Below are 16,522 nucleotides of genomic sequence, written 5' to 3'. Positions count from 1 at the left end.
ATGCTCTCTCTCAAATAAATAAATTTTAAAAAATCTTTAAAAAAAAAAGAAAGATATAAGTTCTGTGGGGGGGAACAGGACACAGGACTTCAGGTACAGTTATAATACCTTCCCTTTTTTTTTAAGAGGTCTGAAGCAAACATAGCAAAATTTGACATCTGCTTACCTTGCTGGTGGGTACACAGTGCTGCATGTGTTATTAGCTATTCTTTTCTATATGCATGAAATATTTTTTAAATTAAAAGAAAAACACAGAAAAGAACATAAAAGACTTAGATTTAATCTCTACCTTCACAAAGCGTGGAGCCAAAGCAAATGGGAGCAAAATTCCACAACATGCCAGATCCATGAATACCCCTTTTCTTTATCAGTGCTATTATGAATTCTAAAATATGCACTTTCTAAAAATGGATGCTTTTTAAATTTTATTCTTTGGGGGGGGAGGGGCAGAAGGAGAGGGAGAGAGAGAGAATCTTAAGCAGGCTCCACATTCAGCGCAGAGCTGACGTGAGCTTGATCTCACAGCCCTGAGATCATGACCTACGCTGAAATCAAGAGTCAGATGCTTAACCAACTGAGCCACCCAGGCACCCTGCATGGGATTTGTTTTATCTGGGGGGAGAATAAAAGTAAATGCGTGTGCTTGCTTTCCTTATTATTATTGTCAAAGTAATCATTATTTTAGACTTTGAAAAGTACAAACATTTCATGTTAGACGTTAAATTTTCTGAAGGGCTATATGCAAGATATAGGGAGACCGTGGTGAGCACCATATTAGCGGAGATAACTAAAATCTGTTGCTACAAGATGATGACTGTACCAATTACATAAAATATCCCAAGGCAGGTCCATAGGATGAATCTGAGCCTGTGAGTGCCATGCCAAGAGTAAATATGGGCAAAGTTTGTGACTGAATATTTTTAAATATATTTTTAAGTGTAAAACTGACCTGCATTAGCTAGATTTTTCTTAGAAAACATACTTGTGTCCATGACCAGAGCATTTCAATTCTGCTACAAAGGTTTTTGAAAAGGAAAAAAGAAAAGAAAACATCTCTATCATCTAGAACAGTAGAGTTGAGATTACCATAATTTTAAGATTTTATTTATTTATTTGAGAGAGAGAGAGAGCACGTGGTGTGCATGAGTGGGGTGAGGGGCAGAGGGAGAAGTAGACTCCCTGCTGAGTGGGGAGCTGCATATGGGGACTCAATCCCAAGATCCTGAGATCATGACATGAGCCAGAAGTCAGAGGCTTACCAACTGAGCCACCCAGGTGCCCCCAATTTGAGTGTATTTTTTAGTGTAACAAAGTTTGAGACCTACTTTTTGAGGTACTAAGCAATATTTGAAGTTCAGTCTCCCCATCTGGATTAAGTTTGTCCACATCTCTCTCCACAGCTGTGGAACCAGGAAGGAGATAATCACTAGTTCCTGTCAGAAAGAAAAAAGTAGAATTTTAAAAGTCTACATTTTCATAGATAGAGCATTACTCATGGTTGATAGCAGAATGCTGTCTGATATTATAAGTACATGAGACAAACCACTCACCTTTCTTCACAGAGAAGCGAACGTTTAGAGACTTCATAGTGCTTCCTGAAGAGAAAGCCATAGACTCTACCGCCACATTAGGTTTCACCACTGACAGGTTACCCGAAGACATAGAATAAATCTCCATTTGCTTAATAAGTCTGTACAAGATAAAACATACAACGTAATATTCTAGAGATTTGTCATAAAATCAAAGGTGTGTGCTCTCTCCCACATTCCAGTAGAAAGGCACGACCATAGAACTCATGTGAACACTGGCACAATCTACTTAAAATAACTTATTGTCTTCACCAGAATCTTGCTTTGTTATGTATATACTTTTTCTAAAGTTCTGATGGACTGTTTCCACTGAAGGATACCTTATGTATAGATGCCAGAAAGTTGGAACTGAACAATGACAAAGTTTCCCACAGAAGTAGTCTTTACTGTGTTGCTCTTCACATAAAGGATGACGTTGCTACCCATCATTGGCCAGACATGTGCTTCTTGTTTCTCCAGTGATGAGAACCAATTTCCACTTATTCAACTCCCTCCTCTCACCCAAACCCCTTGGGGTCTAAAGCATCTCTTGTTAGTTGTTGGTTCCAGAGGCAACAGTTCATTTGGAACCATGCAAGAATAGAGCTCTGAGCTCACTGCCTCGGTTATTAACTCTACATTGCAGGTTTCCACAATGTTCTTTTCTACTTTGGATGACTTTAAAGACAGATTAGATGGAAGGTGGGAGGGAGTGGGGGAACCTGTCAATTTGGTGTTTTCCAGAGAAAAGTCATAAGACCTTTTCTTTTCCTTGTTTCCTGTAAGAAATACTTGCACTATTTCTGTACTTGACAAAACAAAATCTCTTCAGCTAAGATAACTGATTCAATCTAGTTTTCCCAGAAATGAAGGGATTTCATTAAAATGTAGTTGTTCCATATTCTAAATCTCTATTTTGGCCACTAAAGTATTTTTCCCTTTCCCCAACTGACATAATAGACAAATTTTAAAATAATTAAAAATTGCTTTCATAAAGAGAGTATGATAATCATTTATATGGAAACATTTGAGTTGGCTTCTCTGTTTTGAATGTTTTCCTTTCGTAACACCATTTTCTGAATTTTTAGCAATTCACACTATACATTTCCCACTTAATGAATAACGATCATACTCCAGAGCTGCTTTCGACAGGAAGACTACATAACAAAATTTTAATCTTATAAGAACATATTTCATACATTTGTCAACCAAACAATATCTGTTGAGCACCAACTAAGCGGTCATACCCTATGAAACACCGGAGATAGCAAAAGGCACTCCCTCAGGCATTGGAAGTCTAAAGGGAAGGATGTACTAGATATCCGAGAGTGACTGCAGGGTTCACAACCACTTTTGTTTTTTATTTTTATTTTTTTTTAAAGATTTTATTTATTTGACAGAGAGAGACACAGCAAGAGAGGGAACACAAGCGGGGGGACTGGGAGAAGGAGAAGCAGGCTTCCCGGGGAGGAGGGAGCCCGATGCAGGGCTTGATCCCAGGACCCTGGGGTCATGAGCTGAGGCAAAAGCAGATGCTTAACTGACTGAGCCACCCAGGTGCCCCTCACAACCACTTTTAAAGGGTTGCTCTAGCCACAGCCACTTTTAAGGCCATTTTTTCCTTCCATATGATTCTTCCCTGCTCTTGCCATACTGATTTGATTAGAGATGAGTGCTTGCCTCGGACTACCCAATGCAGAGAATTGCCATTGGCCAGTATAAGTGACTGGAAGAAGAAATCAGATTATTTTCACTCAGGAATTTTCAAGTTAGTGCCATAGTTATATCAGGAAAGTCATGGTTTAGAGGCGACCAGAGAGGTCATTCTGTCATTGTAAGGACAAATACAAACTTAAAATAAGAGGTTTAATTTTTCCTGTTGAAAATAAAAGATGGGATGCCTGGGTGGCTCAGTAGGTTAAGTGTCTGCCTTCTGCTCAGGTCATAATCCCAGGGTCCAGGGATCTGGTCCCTCATTGGGCTCCCTGCTCAGCAGGGAGACTGTGTCTCCCTCTCCCACTCCTTCTGCTTGTATTCCCTCTCTCACTGTCTCTCTCTGTCAAATAAATAAATAAAATTGTAAAAAAAAATTTATATATATGTGTGTGTGCATATATATATATATAAATTCTTTTGAGAACTAGATTGGCATTTTGTCCACTTTATGACCTAGGAATGTCTTTCTCAAGGACATAGAAGCCATCTCTTTGAAATGTAAACATCAAGGGATTCCCTATTTCCCAGTTCCTGTGAGGGTAGGAGCCTAATTTTAGTGGGTGGGTACCTTGCTCCAAGTTGCAAAGCTACCTCTTGTCGTAAAGATATGAGAAGTTTGTTCTTCCTCTGGATAAAGTCAGTTAGCTAACACAGATGATCACCTCAATTACTGGGTTAATGTAAGATAAACTATGTGTGTCGGTGTTGTCAAGTTCTCTTAATTGAGGACTAGTTATTGATTACTAGTTATATCTGCTTGGCTATATAAAGAGGTGAGATTCCTCTCTGTCTGCAATCTCTTAGTATTTGCCTGTGATACACATCACATTCTGGTTTAACGTTTATGCAATAAAAAGTGTTTTCTTTCTCTACTATGTTTGAGGAGAGCATTTCTGGGTCGAGAAAAGATTTTGTTTTTAATTATATTTCCCCAATGTCATGAACAGGGTTAATTTATGGTAGAGCAGAAACTAGAAGATGAAACACATGTTTATTGAGTCATGTTAATTATAAAGACCAACTGCTAACTTTTTTTTCAAGACCAAATATATAAAAGTCAAGTATCATGCTAGTGATTTACATATATTAACTCAGTTGAGCCTCACAAGAGTCCTTCTGAAGTGAGTCTCAAAGTTATTCCCATATTATACTGAAGAATCTGACGCTCTTCCAAGAGAAATGAATTTGTCCAACATCATGTACCGACTAAATAACATTGCTAAGATTTGAACCCAGGACTGTCTGACTCCAAAGGCTGTGGCCGCAACCATTATATTATCCCAGAAGGAAGGCCACAAACTCCTGTATGGGGACCTTCAGAGCTGCCTTGGATGCCCTGCCATCTTCCTACTCCAGAAGCCATAAAGCCCTGCCATATTATGATACTGTTTTTAGGTTCCCATGAGATTCCATAAGCCTCTTTACAATAGATCTCTGGTCAAGATAATTTAAGCAGGCATCTTTTAACCAAAGAAGGCTGGCTGGAACAAAAATACAAATAGAAATGTGAAATGTAAACGTACAAGGTGGTCAGTATTAGGGAAGCAGTTTTGCATTCCCAAGGATAGGTAAACAAGGACAATTATGAGCCCTGAATTTGACAGCAAAGTTTCAGGGTGATAGCTCAGTCTTTGTGACAAATGGTCAAAATGGAGAAAAGAGGTCTTAGATTCACTGATTGCAGTAGGATGCTCTTAACAGCAGAGACCTTGCCCATGGCTCCTCCCAACTTAGACCAAGAGAATGGATGAATGGATGCTAGAGAACTTCACTAAAACAACTTGAGCCGGCTGAAGCTGGGCAGGTTTTTTCCTTCCTGTCACCCTCCTGTTTTACTCTCACACTTCCACTTCTCCCCATGAGTGGAGAAGGGGAGTCCAGTAGCTTAGGGATGCAAACAGGAAATTGTGAATGAAAGAAGGGAGAAGCCAAAGTGAGATGGGCCACGAAGGCCCAGTGTCTGCCAAGAGACCCTGCAGGTAGGCCCAGGTTCAGGGGACAGAGTTTGGAAAGGAAGAGTTCCCCAGAGCAGCAATTAATTTTCTTCTCCAGGGAGAGAGGAGCTTTAGCATCACCTCTGCTGGCAGTTCCTGAGGAGTACTAAGGGCTTGGTGACCTGATCTGGGGGGTGGGAGCCTGAGGCAACAGCCTTATCTAAGTGAATGAGGCTCCGAGTCCACGACGGCTTATGCATAAGACCACCTGGGAGAGTCAACTGACAGACCAGGATTAGAAAAGTAAGCAGACTAGAAATCCACAGTGGGAGGAATTACTACGAGTGTGGTTGTAACATTTCATATTTCAGTGTATCCCATATTTAAAATTTTTATTCATCCTCTAATCACCTATTTCGATGCCATTTGGATATTGCACATAAATCACACAGAATCGAGTTTTTCTCCATGTCTTAAGCCAGTAAAATTCCTAATTGCTTATTGTCAGGACTGTATTTTCATCTATATCATGATGTGTGACTTTCTCAGCCAAATCTTATAGTTGCTCTCTCCTCAGCTTTCTCACCAAAAACATCCACACTTCTCCCTTCCCTCTAGCAAGACTGCAAGCACAGAGCCTCCAGCTCTGAAGGAAGCCCACTCTGGCTCTCAAGCTCCATGTTCACTGAACAGAGACTCTGAATCCCATGGCCACTTCCTTCTCCAGTTTCAAGAAAAATGGGAGTCTAGGGGTGCCTGGGTGGCTCAGTCGTTAAGCGTCTGCCTTCAGCTCAGGTCATGATCTCAGGGTCCTGGGATCGAGCCCTGCATCCGGCTCCATGCTCCACAGGAAGCCTGCTTCTCCATCTCCCACTCCCCCTGCTTGTGTTCCCTCTCTCACTGTGTCTCTCTCTGTCAAATAAATAAATAAAATCTTAAAAAAAAAAAAAAATGGGAGTCTCCACACTCCCAGTGAGAAGGGCCCAGACTCCTATTGAAATCTGAAGTCATAAAATACGCCAGTTAAACTGCTGAAACAACAACCTCTACCACCATCTCTCAGAATTACAATATTTGAATGTCTTATCCATTTCATGCTTTTGTACTTTTTCTACTTTGAGGGCTCAACACAGTAAAAATGAGAAAACTGAGAACTACTTCTAGGAATTTCTCCTAAAAAAATAATGGGCCAGGCAAACAGAGATTATGTATAAGAATGTTGATTGCTCAAAATATTAAAAGACTTGAAGCAATCTAAATGTCTTTCAACAGGAATTGCTTAAATAAAAGTTCACTCACATTATGCAGTATCTAAAATTTATGTTGTATATATATAGATATTTATATTGAAAAGATGTTCATAAGTTATTACTAAGTGACAAAAATAAGCTATAAATCAGTAGAGTATGTAATATGATACAAACACAGAGAAAGATCTGGAAGAATATATACCAACAGGTTAATAAAAGTGGGACAATTTTTTAAATTTTGCTCACCCGTATATTTTATTTTTCTATAATGAGCATATAAATTTACTTAAATTTTTTAAAAATCAAGAAAACTATATATAAGGTAAAAGCACAATGAATCCTAGTTAAGAGACCGCTGTAATAAAGTACGTAAGTCTTATTATAAATATACAACCAAAAGTATGTCAAAACATAGGAATCAAAAAGAGAGAAAGCAGGTAGAGTTGGATTTTTTTTTCAGTGTAGCCTTGGGAAAGCTAAAGAAAGCTTAACGAAGATACACCAGGATCTTGGGGATAGCTGAGTTGTGCGTAGGGAGCGGGCAACATGTCCTGCAAAGTTATGCTATTATTTTCAGCTCTGTACATTGAGAAGAGTTGGAAGAGCTCCTTTTGTGCATGCAGGCTGACCCAAGCTTGGCCATGCCAAACGAAGGCTAGGAAAATAAGTTCTAGTCTAAATCATCCCAGTTGCTCTCTGTCTCCCAGACCATGGCCACCCCAGGAAGCAGGAGTTAACATACAACACTCTGTCCAGTAAATGAAGATTGGGTGGAAAGTCAAGACTTCAGTCGGCATTCCAGAGGACTCAGCCAGTTAGTGCAGCCAGGAGAGAAGTAAAGTCACCTCTCTTCCTGCTTTTAACCTAGGAAACTAGATAGCACTTTGTAATGTTTTCTTTCCCAATTGGAATTGGGCTTACGTCGTAAAGGTGTCATCATTATCAGAAGCAGTAGCAGCAGCTTCCTGAAAAACTTCTTCCCCGGCATCTAGAAGTTGACTCACTGTTGTTACAGCAATTACTTTTGCCTGCCAGGAAGAAGGCAGCAAATGATCATCAAAGAAGACATGTATCAGACATCCTCATCGCCATCATTATCATGCATTATTACGGTGTCAAGTGGCACCACCAGTATGGTAATCTAGAGGCGAGTAGTTTTCAAACTTGAAGGTTTAGTTTTAGACGGCAGAGAGACTAAAGATAAGGCATGGGGAAAATTTAAATTCAGTCCATCAGAAAGCTTAGGCTTCTGAATCTGGCCTCCAGGCAAGGTCTTTCCCAGAACCTCTACCCCACCCCCAAGAACACAATAGCAGATGCTTCGATTCAGAAGCAGAAACAAAATAAGACTGAAGGGCTCTGATTGTGGAAATATTACAGCCCATAATACTTAGTATAACTATCATTCTTACTATTGAACTAAGTAAAGCGGTTTCCAGTTTTGTCTTTCTTTCTGCGTCTGTTTTTTCTTCCCCTCCCCCTTTTTAAAAACCTTGTGAGTTTTACCTCAGGTAGAGCATTTCTGCTTGAGTTGAAGATCTGCCCGACCACTCTAGTGGCAGAAATGATGCCCTCTGGAGTTATTCTATCGACATCAGATGTTAAAATCTGAGCTTCAGTCGAAATATTCAGAGACTGTGTTGAGATATTGACTATCTGTTTAAAAAAAAAACAACTCTAACTGTATACAACTATGTCTAAACACTTTGCAAGCAATTGCAGGTCAATAAACTGGAATTTAGCTGACCCTTGATCTCCTGCATCTACTCAGTTTTTCATGTTTGCTTCTTTCCTTGTGTAAAGGACAAAGTACATGCAGGCTGGTGGCTTTTCCAGCCTTTACCATCTGCTGGGATCCATTAACTGAGGCTGCCTTATATAGACCAATGCTACTCAACGTGGGATCCATGAACCCTGTAACTGTTACAGGGCTCAGGGAGATAAGCATAGAAACTGACTATAACTGGTCAGAAACTTACACAACAATTGTATCCTGTTGAATCTAGTTATTTTTTTCAGTGATTTATATTTGGATGGGAGCTACACTTGCGTGAACATAGCATAACATATGGACTTGTTCTAATCGCTATGTTGTACACCTGAAACTAATGTAACACTGGGTATCAACTACACGTCAATAATAAATAATTTAAAACCTTTTTTAAAGAGAAAAAAAGGATTTATCTTTTTTTATTCCATTTTCCTAGGAATTCATTGTTATTACATTTTACAAAATTATAGGTCTGCAAGGGATTGGAAATTTTTAAAACAGGCTTTTCAGCACAGTTTGAGAAACACTGACCTAGGCCATATCTCCAGGTACCAACTGGCCTCCTGGCTCTAGTGTTGTGAGGCTAAAACATGTTAATCTGTATTGCCTTTAGTGGAGCCAGGTGCTAACGTGTGTATATGTGGCTTTGTTTTTCACTAGATGGCAGCATTACTTCAAAAATCAAACCGAGGTCACAGGCCATTCATTCACACTTAGGGGAGAGTTGAAAACAGTAATTCAATCAATAAAAACAACGAAAGCTCTCATTCAATAGCTAGGTTCCTGCTCTGTGCTAGGCACTTTGCTGGATGTTTTACCGGAGTTATCACATTTAGTACAAAAAACAACACTGTGAGTGGAGCATCCTTATCCCTGTTTAAAGGTTTGGAGAGGTAAAGGAGTCCACGCAGCTTACAAGTGTCAGAGCTCACAGCCGGAAACTGGGTAGTCAGACTCCAGAACATAAGATCTTTCCCCCAGTCTGTGTAGTTGGCACAAACGATGGAGTTGGCAGCCATCTCCACTCTCCACTCCCAACCCCATCTCTACCCCTATCCCTGCCCATCTACAATTAGGGACCCAGAGTGATACAGTGTAGGCTTTAAAATAAAAAGTAACTCCATCACTTTTTGGCTGTGGTTCACTACACCTCTCAGAGGTAGATTCCTCATCTATAAAATAGGTACATAAATGTCTATCTCTATATAGTTGTCTTAAGAATTAAATATGATAAAATAACATGTAAAATGTTAGCACAGTATTTGGCACACAGTAAGTGGCTCAATAATTAGTATAATCACTCTAGTTATCTATGAGAATAACTGAGGTTCTATAAAGACTAAATGAGATAACATATTTAACATGCCCTGCACTTAGAAGGACCACTTAAAGTTTCCTTTTCCTCCCCTTTCTTGGCCCCAGATATTAGCAATTCTATGCATTTGCATATAGGTATACACTAGGTTAAAATAATTTTAATCTTGGAGCGCCTGGGTGGCTTAGTTGTTAGGCGTCTGCCTTCGGCTCAGGCCCTGGTCCCAGGGTCCTGGGATCGAGCCCCGCATCGGGCTCCCTGCTCGGCGGGGAGCCTGCTTCTCCCTCTCCCACTCCCCCTGCTTGTGTTCCTGCTCTCGCTCGCTCTCTCTCTGTCAAATAAATAAACAAAATCTTTAAAAAATAATAAAATAAAATAATTTAATCTGCATGAAAAAATATCTAGTCATATATATTTCCCACTTCACTGGCTCATGGACACAGCCCTGGGACCAGCATTAGGTCCTAGGGTTCCTTCCTCAAAAGGTCTTTGATGCTTGTTGTTGTTGTTTCTCTTTATTCTAATTCAGTCAACCATCAAAATACCTTCCTTTTGGTCTCAAATGTCAGTGATCTATTTTCTGATATATTTTCACTGCTCTAAAAAGATGAGGCCGTTTAAAATGTGTTGTAGACTATCATTTGCTAAAATCTGCTGAACCAACAGGTCCAACAGTCCTTTTTTACAAACAGATGTAAACTTAAAAAAAAAAAAAAAGAGTGGATTCAGTTACCAGTTTTTGTTATTCCTAATTTTAGAGTTGACTACTAGGTATCTAAAGAACAGAGACTTCACACAGAGTCAGAACGTTTTCCAGTTGCCCAGCACACGGGCCACATGGCATACCTGCTTTTCCAGCGTTTCCAGAGTTTCATTGCAATTTCCTTTTGTCACATGTTGTAATTCTATCTCTCCATATATGGTAATATTGCATAGCCGGGTTGCTATTGGATTGCCCGCTTTAAAAAAAAAGAAGAAAAAAAGACAGTGTTTGCAAAGATGGCCACTAGCAACTAACTGCCTGCTTGGGTACACACCCCCTTCTCAGGGGGACTATCCCGCTCCTCCCACCGAGGGGTACAGTCTATGCCTCCATTTTCTGGATCTGGGCTAGACTTAAACTTGCACTGGCCAACAGAATGTTCTGTGAGAGTTCCAGACCTTGGGCCTCCAGAAGACTTGAAGTTTCAGGCTTTGCCCTCTTGGAACACTGTCCGGAAACTATTGTACTAGGAAGCGGCTCTGACCTACTGGAGGATGAGAGGCTATGTGAAAGAGAACTGAGTCCATCCAGCCAGCACCAAAGCGTCATGTGAGTGAGGGTGTCTTGGACATTCAAGCAGTCCATCAACCCACAGAACTATGAAAAATCTAAATCATTTTTCACTGAAGCCACAAAATTTGGGATGGTTTAATATACGGCAATGAAAAAGTGAATCAGGCAGTCATTACGGGAAACTTTTAGGCAGATGTCACTTGTCTTGATTTTTAAATCTGAAATTTCCTACCTTCGAAGTCTACAAGGAAGATGTGCCTTCCAACAACTAGGGACATAGGGCTTTGAATTGGATGTGATGAGGGTTGAGAGATCAGAAGTAATATGAAAAATTCCTACTAGAGCAGGCCCCTGGTGGCTCAGTCTGCCTTCAGCTCAGGTCATGATCCCAGGATCCTGGGATCAAGCTCCACATTGGGCTCCCTGCTCAGCGGGAAGCCTGCTTCTCCCTCTCCCACTCCCCCTGCTTGTGTTCCCTCTCTTGCTGTCTCTCTCTCTGTGTCAAATAAATAATAAATAAATAAAATCTTAAAAAAAAAATTCCTACTAGATATTAAATTATATATTGAACTTTCGTTCTCTATCCAAATCTGAGTAACACCTGAAAGGCAAAGAGTTCCATTGTATTGTAGCACTTATTTGATATTTGGTTGGCTCTCAATAAACCCTTTTTGAATCATTGGGTTTATTTCCTGTAATTATCACCAAGCCATCCTCCCTCAGTGTCCTCCTGTGACTAATGCTTAAGAGCCAAAAACATAATATATATCAAACAAGTGTGATGTCCCTTGATGAACATATTACTGACATTTTTTTTTTTACTGTTTCTGATTTGGTAGCACACAGTTATTTTTTGTAGCTGTATCTCTTTTATAAATTATAATGAAATAGTTAAGATATACAAAAAATGAAAAATTAAGACAATAGGTATCCATAGACATACCATAGAGTATAAGAAGTAAGTACCAATAACATGAAGCCCCCATGCCTTTTACCTTCTGAGCTTTTAAGCAAGAGTCTAGAAGGACCTATGTAAAGAATAGGATCATGAATATTTGAGTAGGCATGATATATATGGGCAGAAGCAATTTGAATTCTGCAAATGGAATACTGGTCTACATAATCTCTTAGAATAAATAAGATAAAGAAACACACAGGAAAGACCAGTACCTGTAAGTACTACAATATTTCAAAGAGCCCTTGACACACACAAAAATAAATACCTAAATAAAATGTGAAATTCTCCCCAGGGTTATTACTGACAGAAGTTCTATCAAACATTTTCATAAATGATCTAGACTTGGCAGTATTACTGAGATATCCAGTTCTGCAGGAAATGATGATATCCTGCAGGAAAATGTGAGAAATATGAGGCCTGGTCAAAGGAAAGTCAATGCAGGGGCGCCTGGGTGGCTCAGTTGGCTAAGCATCTGCCTTCGGTTCAGGTCATGATCACAGGGTCCTGGGATTGAGGCCCACATCAAGCTTCCTCCTCGGCGGGAAGCCTACTTCTCCCTCTCCCACTCCCCCTGCTTGTGTTTCCTTTCTCGCTGTCTCTCTGTCAAATAAATAAAATAAAAAAATCTTAAAAAAAAAAAGAAAGAAAGTCAATGCAAACAAAGTTCAGATAAAACACTAAGGGAAAATCATACAGCATAATGGGCTCTAAACTGTCATAAAAGGAATCCATGCATTTTTAAGGGCTACTCTTGGAAGGGATTACCAAATACAGCATTGAAATAAGTTATCAAAATCCTGGATATCACCAGGAAGCATATTAGAAGTTAAAAAATGTTTTTTGCTCCTTTATTCTTGGAATGTCTCTGTGGAAGCAAGGTTGTCATGCTTCAAGGAAGGTATGATGAAGCTGGAGAATGTTCCAAGATGGATAACTAAAATGACCAAGGAGATGAAGAACTACCAACTGTGGACAGACTTAACTGAGCATCTTTACCTGGAAAGAAGATGTCTGAAAGTAGATATGGTACAAATCTATAGCTAATGTTTAAAATTCAGACCAATTATATTTTATAGAATTTTATATATAAAAAAATTTATATAACCAATTATATAACTCAATGAGCAGATATTAATATGTTCAAATTCCAGGACATAAATGAACCTGGGAAAATAAACCAATAGAAGAAGGATTAGAAGGAATTTATAACTGATCCATATTACAGTTGTTAGGGGAATTAGAATTATGTGAGGTTACATCCTAAACTTTGAACATGGGCATCATGAAAGGGAGCCAAGTCCTTCCACAAAATCTTCTTTGGTGCCTCTTCCAGGGATTTAATACTAGTTGGAGGGAAGATAGGCATGACCCAGCATAGTGATTCATATGCTTAAACAGGAGATGTTTGGAAAAACACATACCATTCAAAGTGTCCTTATCACATCTTTGCTGGGAAGATCCATATTTTCCCACTGGAATTTTATCAAAAGTTAAATTCTCATAGGTACTCTTTTCACAGAAATTAGCTACAATGAAAAGAAAATAAATTTTTTCATCATAAATTATAATTTTCTTTTTTAAGATTTCAAACCAGATAAAAATCAAAGTTCAAAACCTATTCAGTATAATTTGAAAGCTAATAGAAGACTTTAGGACTCACTGACCCACCTGGAACTTCATACTTTTTTTATCTGGTTAATACCATTAGAAAAACTAATATGTTAGATAATAGGTTCTAGTTAAAACGTGCACAGTATATAACCTGGTAGAGGTAGAATGTGGTCACTGACACATCAGAAAGGACAGCGAAATCAGATTAGTTGAAATCTTGAAAATTAAAGATAAAGAAACCATAGTACCAAAGGGCATCATGAGGATGTGGGTCAAAACAAAAAGACCAAAGTCATGGAGCATGTGAGATACACTAGCTTTTAGGAGTATAGGAAATTATAGGAGTGCATTCCTAAGGCTCTGGATCCTAAGCAGGCAGTGTCCATTGTACAGAGTATTGAGAAGCATACTACAGATGAAGATGTGGCTTTGGAACATTATTTATAATATCCAAGACATGAAAGCAACCTAAGTGCCTATATATATATATATATATATGATTATTACTCAGCCATAAAAAAAGCATGCCATTTGCGACAACATGGATAGACTTAGAGGGTATTATGCTAAGTGAAATAAGTCAGACAGAAAAAGAAAAATACCATATTATTTCACTTACATGAATCTAAAACACAAAATGAATCAGCAAAAAACAGAAACAGTTTCATAAATACAAAGAACGGATTGGTGGTTGCCAGAGGTAAGAGGGTGGGGGAATTCGTGAATTGGGTGAAGGGGAGTGGGAGGTTTAGGCTTCTAGTTATGGAATGAATATGTCATGGGAATGAAAGGTACTGCATAGGGAATGGAGTCAATGGTACTATAATAATGTTGTCTGGTGACAGATGGTAGCTACACTTGTGGTGGGCATAGCATAATGGATAGAGTTGCTGAATCACTATGCTGGGCACCTGAAACTAATGGAACATTGTGTGTCAACTATACTTCAATTAAAAAAAGGAGTAGCTTCGAATATTGATTCTGAGAGAGCACAGCCTGAATTCAAACCACTAATTTAATAACATCTCATCCAGAGAAAGGATGAAAAGACAGAAACTTCATCTAAATATATACTTGGATAGGAAGATGTACCTTGATTTCAGAAAAGTTGAATATGTTAGATTTGTGATATCTGAAATGGGGTACTATAGTGTATCATCACCTTAAAGGACCTGAGGAAATCATACTGCCCACTGCCCTGAAGTAGACACTGCAACCGGAAGGAAAAGCATCTGTCAGTTTACAGAGAAACTTGAGAGTTGGGAAACATAGTAGGTATATTGAACATATAGGTAAATAGCCCCAAAAGAATATTCTGCTATTAAGCTAACAAACACACCTTAAAGCCACCATCACTATACCCACTGTTACTAAATCATTAACAGAAACTTCAAGAAGCTTTGTTGCTGTCCTTATTAACACAAGTCACCTAAATCTCATACCCTAGTACCATCCCAAATAACTTACCGATTGTACATCTCCGTCCTTTCCATAACTCTGGACAAATGCATCTGCCATTTTCCCAGGTTCCACCATTCCTGCAGAACCCTACAGGGATGCTTGGTGAGGAGGTTGATTGTTCTAAAAAAAAAAAAAAACAATAAAAATAGAATAGTACACAAACTGGCTGATCAATTTCTCCTTTTGGGTCTGTGGCCTTTAATTTCTATATGTAAAACAATTACTTTGAGTACCTCTGGAGAAATATGGTTTGTAATATCATCCTCAACAAAAATATACATCGAGAACCTACACAGGATACACAACGCTTACAAGAGGTTATAAAGACCAAAAAACTACATTTAAAAGGCATAATACCTTAATCAAGGAGATTAGAATCTACTGGGGAAAATAGGAGATTATCTAGATGAGATAGATGGATGGATGGATGGATAGATAGATAGATAATAGATAGATAGATAGGCTGGCCAACTAAGTCAATATGCAGATTTTTAAGTGCTATAAGAACATAGAAGAGCGATGTTGAGGACAGAGGTAATTTCTTCAGGGAGGACTTTCCAGAAGAGGTGGTATTTGAATCAGATTTCAAGACTAAATCTAGAAAAGCCAGATAAAAAAGGATGGCCCCAAACAGGCAGTATACAAAGTGCAAAACCACAAAAACATGGAAAGTTCTGATGTGTCTGAGGAACATAGCAAAGTTTAACAAATCAGGAACATGGTTCTACGTAGAACAGCAGGACACAGACTAGATTGTGAGTGGGTTTATAGACCAAGCTAAGGAGATTTAATCCTGCAAGAGTCTAGAGAGATATTAAAACAAGGTAGTTACGTGTTAAGGTATGTGTTTTAAAAAGATACCTCAAGTGATACGGGAAGTGACTGAGGCCAGGAGACAAGGAAGGCCAGTTAAATGGGGATCAAATCTAGAGCAGTAGCTCTAAGGAAGTTAGGTGTCAACAGATTCAGGAAGCATGCCTGAAACAGGACTGTAAGGATCTCGCAACTAGTTATTCTGAGCTGGGCACATGGGGTCTCCACATTGAAGATAGGGTGGATGGTGAACAAATTAACTAAGCTTAAGAATACAGAAGGCATTTTTTTTCACTTTTTTTTAATTTTATTATGTTATGTTAATCACCATACATTACATCATTAGTTTTTGATGTAGTGTTCCATGATTCATTGTTTGCGTATAACACCCAGTGCTCCATGCAGAACATGCCCTCTTTAATAACATAATTGAAAAAAGAAAGTGAAAAAATCAATAAATAAAGGAAAGGTTCAGCTGATACATGGCTGAACTAGCTGAAGACTTACTCTTCCTGACTTACTACAATGCCAGCTTCTCCTATTGTTTCTCCATGAGCTGTGGGCATTAGAGGAAGAGGGCCATTTTGCAACTCAAACACTAAGGGGTCCCAGAAGCAATTATTCTTTGTGAATCACTGTCAGGGCCAACATCTGCAAAATCTCTGGGCAGTAAAATGTGGAACTCTGAATACAGAGCCATCAGCTATGTGGCTCTGGACATTCACAAGATCCTCCTCAGCTGAGCTTAGATATGGTAATTCTAAATTTATGCAAAGATTATGAGAGTGCCTTTTACATTAAAGGCTGAGAAAAGCTGTTTTCTTTATTTTTTTTATTCTTTTTGTTTGT

At 39.0% G+C, this 16,522-nt stretch overlaps 1 protein-coding gene across 4 annotated transcripts in view; it reads right to left on the bottom strand.

Moving 5' to 3' along the window:
- ADGRG7 (adhesion G protein-coupled receptor G7) overlaps positions 1-16,522 on the bottom strand; it is a 67,536-nt gene that overhangs the window by 31,964 nt on the left and 19,050 nt on the right. For 2 of the 4 annotated variants that reach the window (XR_012380550.1, XM_073899945.1), the window contains exons 2-8: positions 14,867-14,980; positions 13,210-13,314; positions 10,401-10,513; positions 7,975-8,124; positions 7,390-7,496; positions 1,551-1,690; positions 1,326-1,433 (exon numbers count right to left, since the gene is read on the bottom strand). Coding sequence is in view for 3 of the 4 variants with exons in the window: in XM_073899945.1 (XP_073756046.1) it covers positions 1,326-1,433; positions 1,551-1,690; positions 7,390-7,496; positions 7,975-8,124; positions 10,401-10,513; positions 13,210-13,314; positions 14,867-14,980 (837 nt within the window). In the remaining variant the exon portion in view is untranslated. The remainder of the gene's footprint in view (positions 1-1,325; positions 1,434-1,550; positions 1,691-7,389; positions 7,497-7,974; positions 8,125-10,400; positions 10,514-13,209; positions 13,315-14,866; positions 14,981-16,522) is intronic. The other 2 variants (XM_073900034.1, XM_073899991.1) reach the window with 2 other exon arrangements.

Source organism: Callorhinus ursinus, unplaced genomic scaffold (assembly GCF_003265705.2).
Source record: "Callorhinus ursinus isolate GAN/ISIS: 27379988/994484 unplaced genomic scaffold, GSC_fseal_2.0 scaffold1, whole genome shotgun sequence".
Taxonomy (NCBI): Eukaryota; Metazoa; Chordata; class Mammalia; order Carnivora; family Otariidae; genus Callorhinus; species Callorhinus ursinus.
Note: the sequence above shows the minus strand (reverse complement) of the source record. Positions and strands in the feature narration are given on the sequence as shown.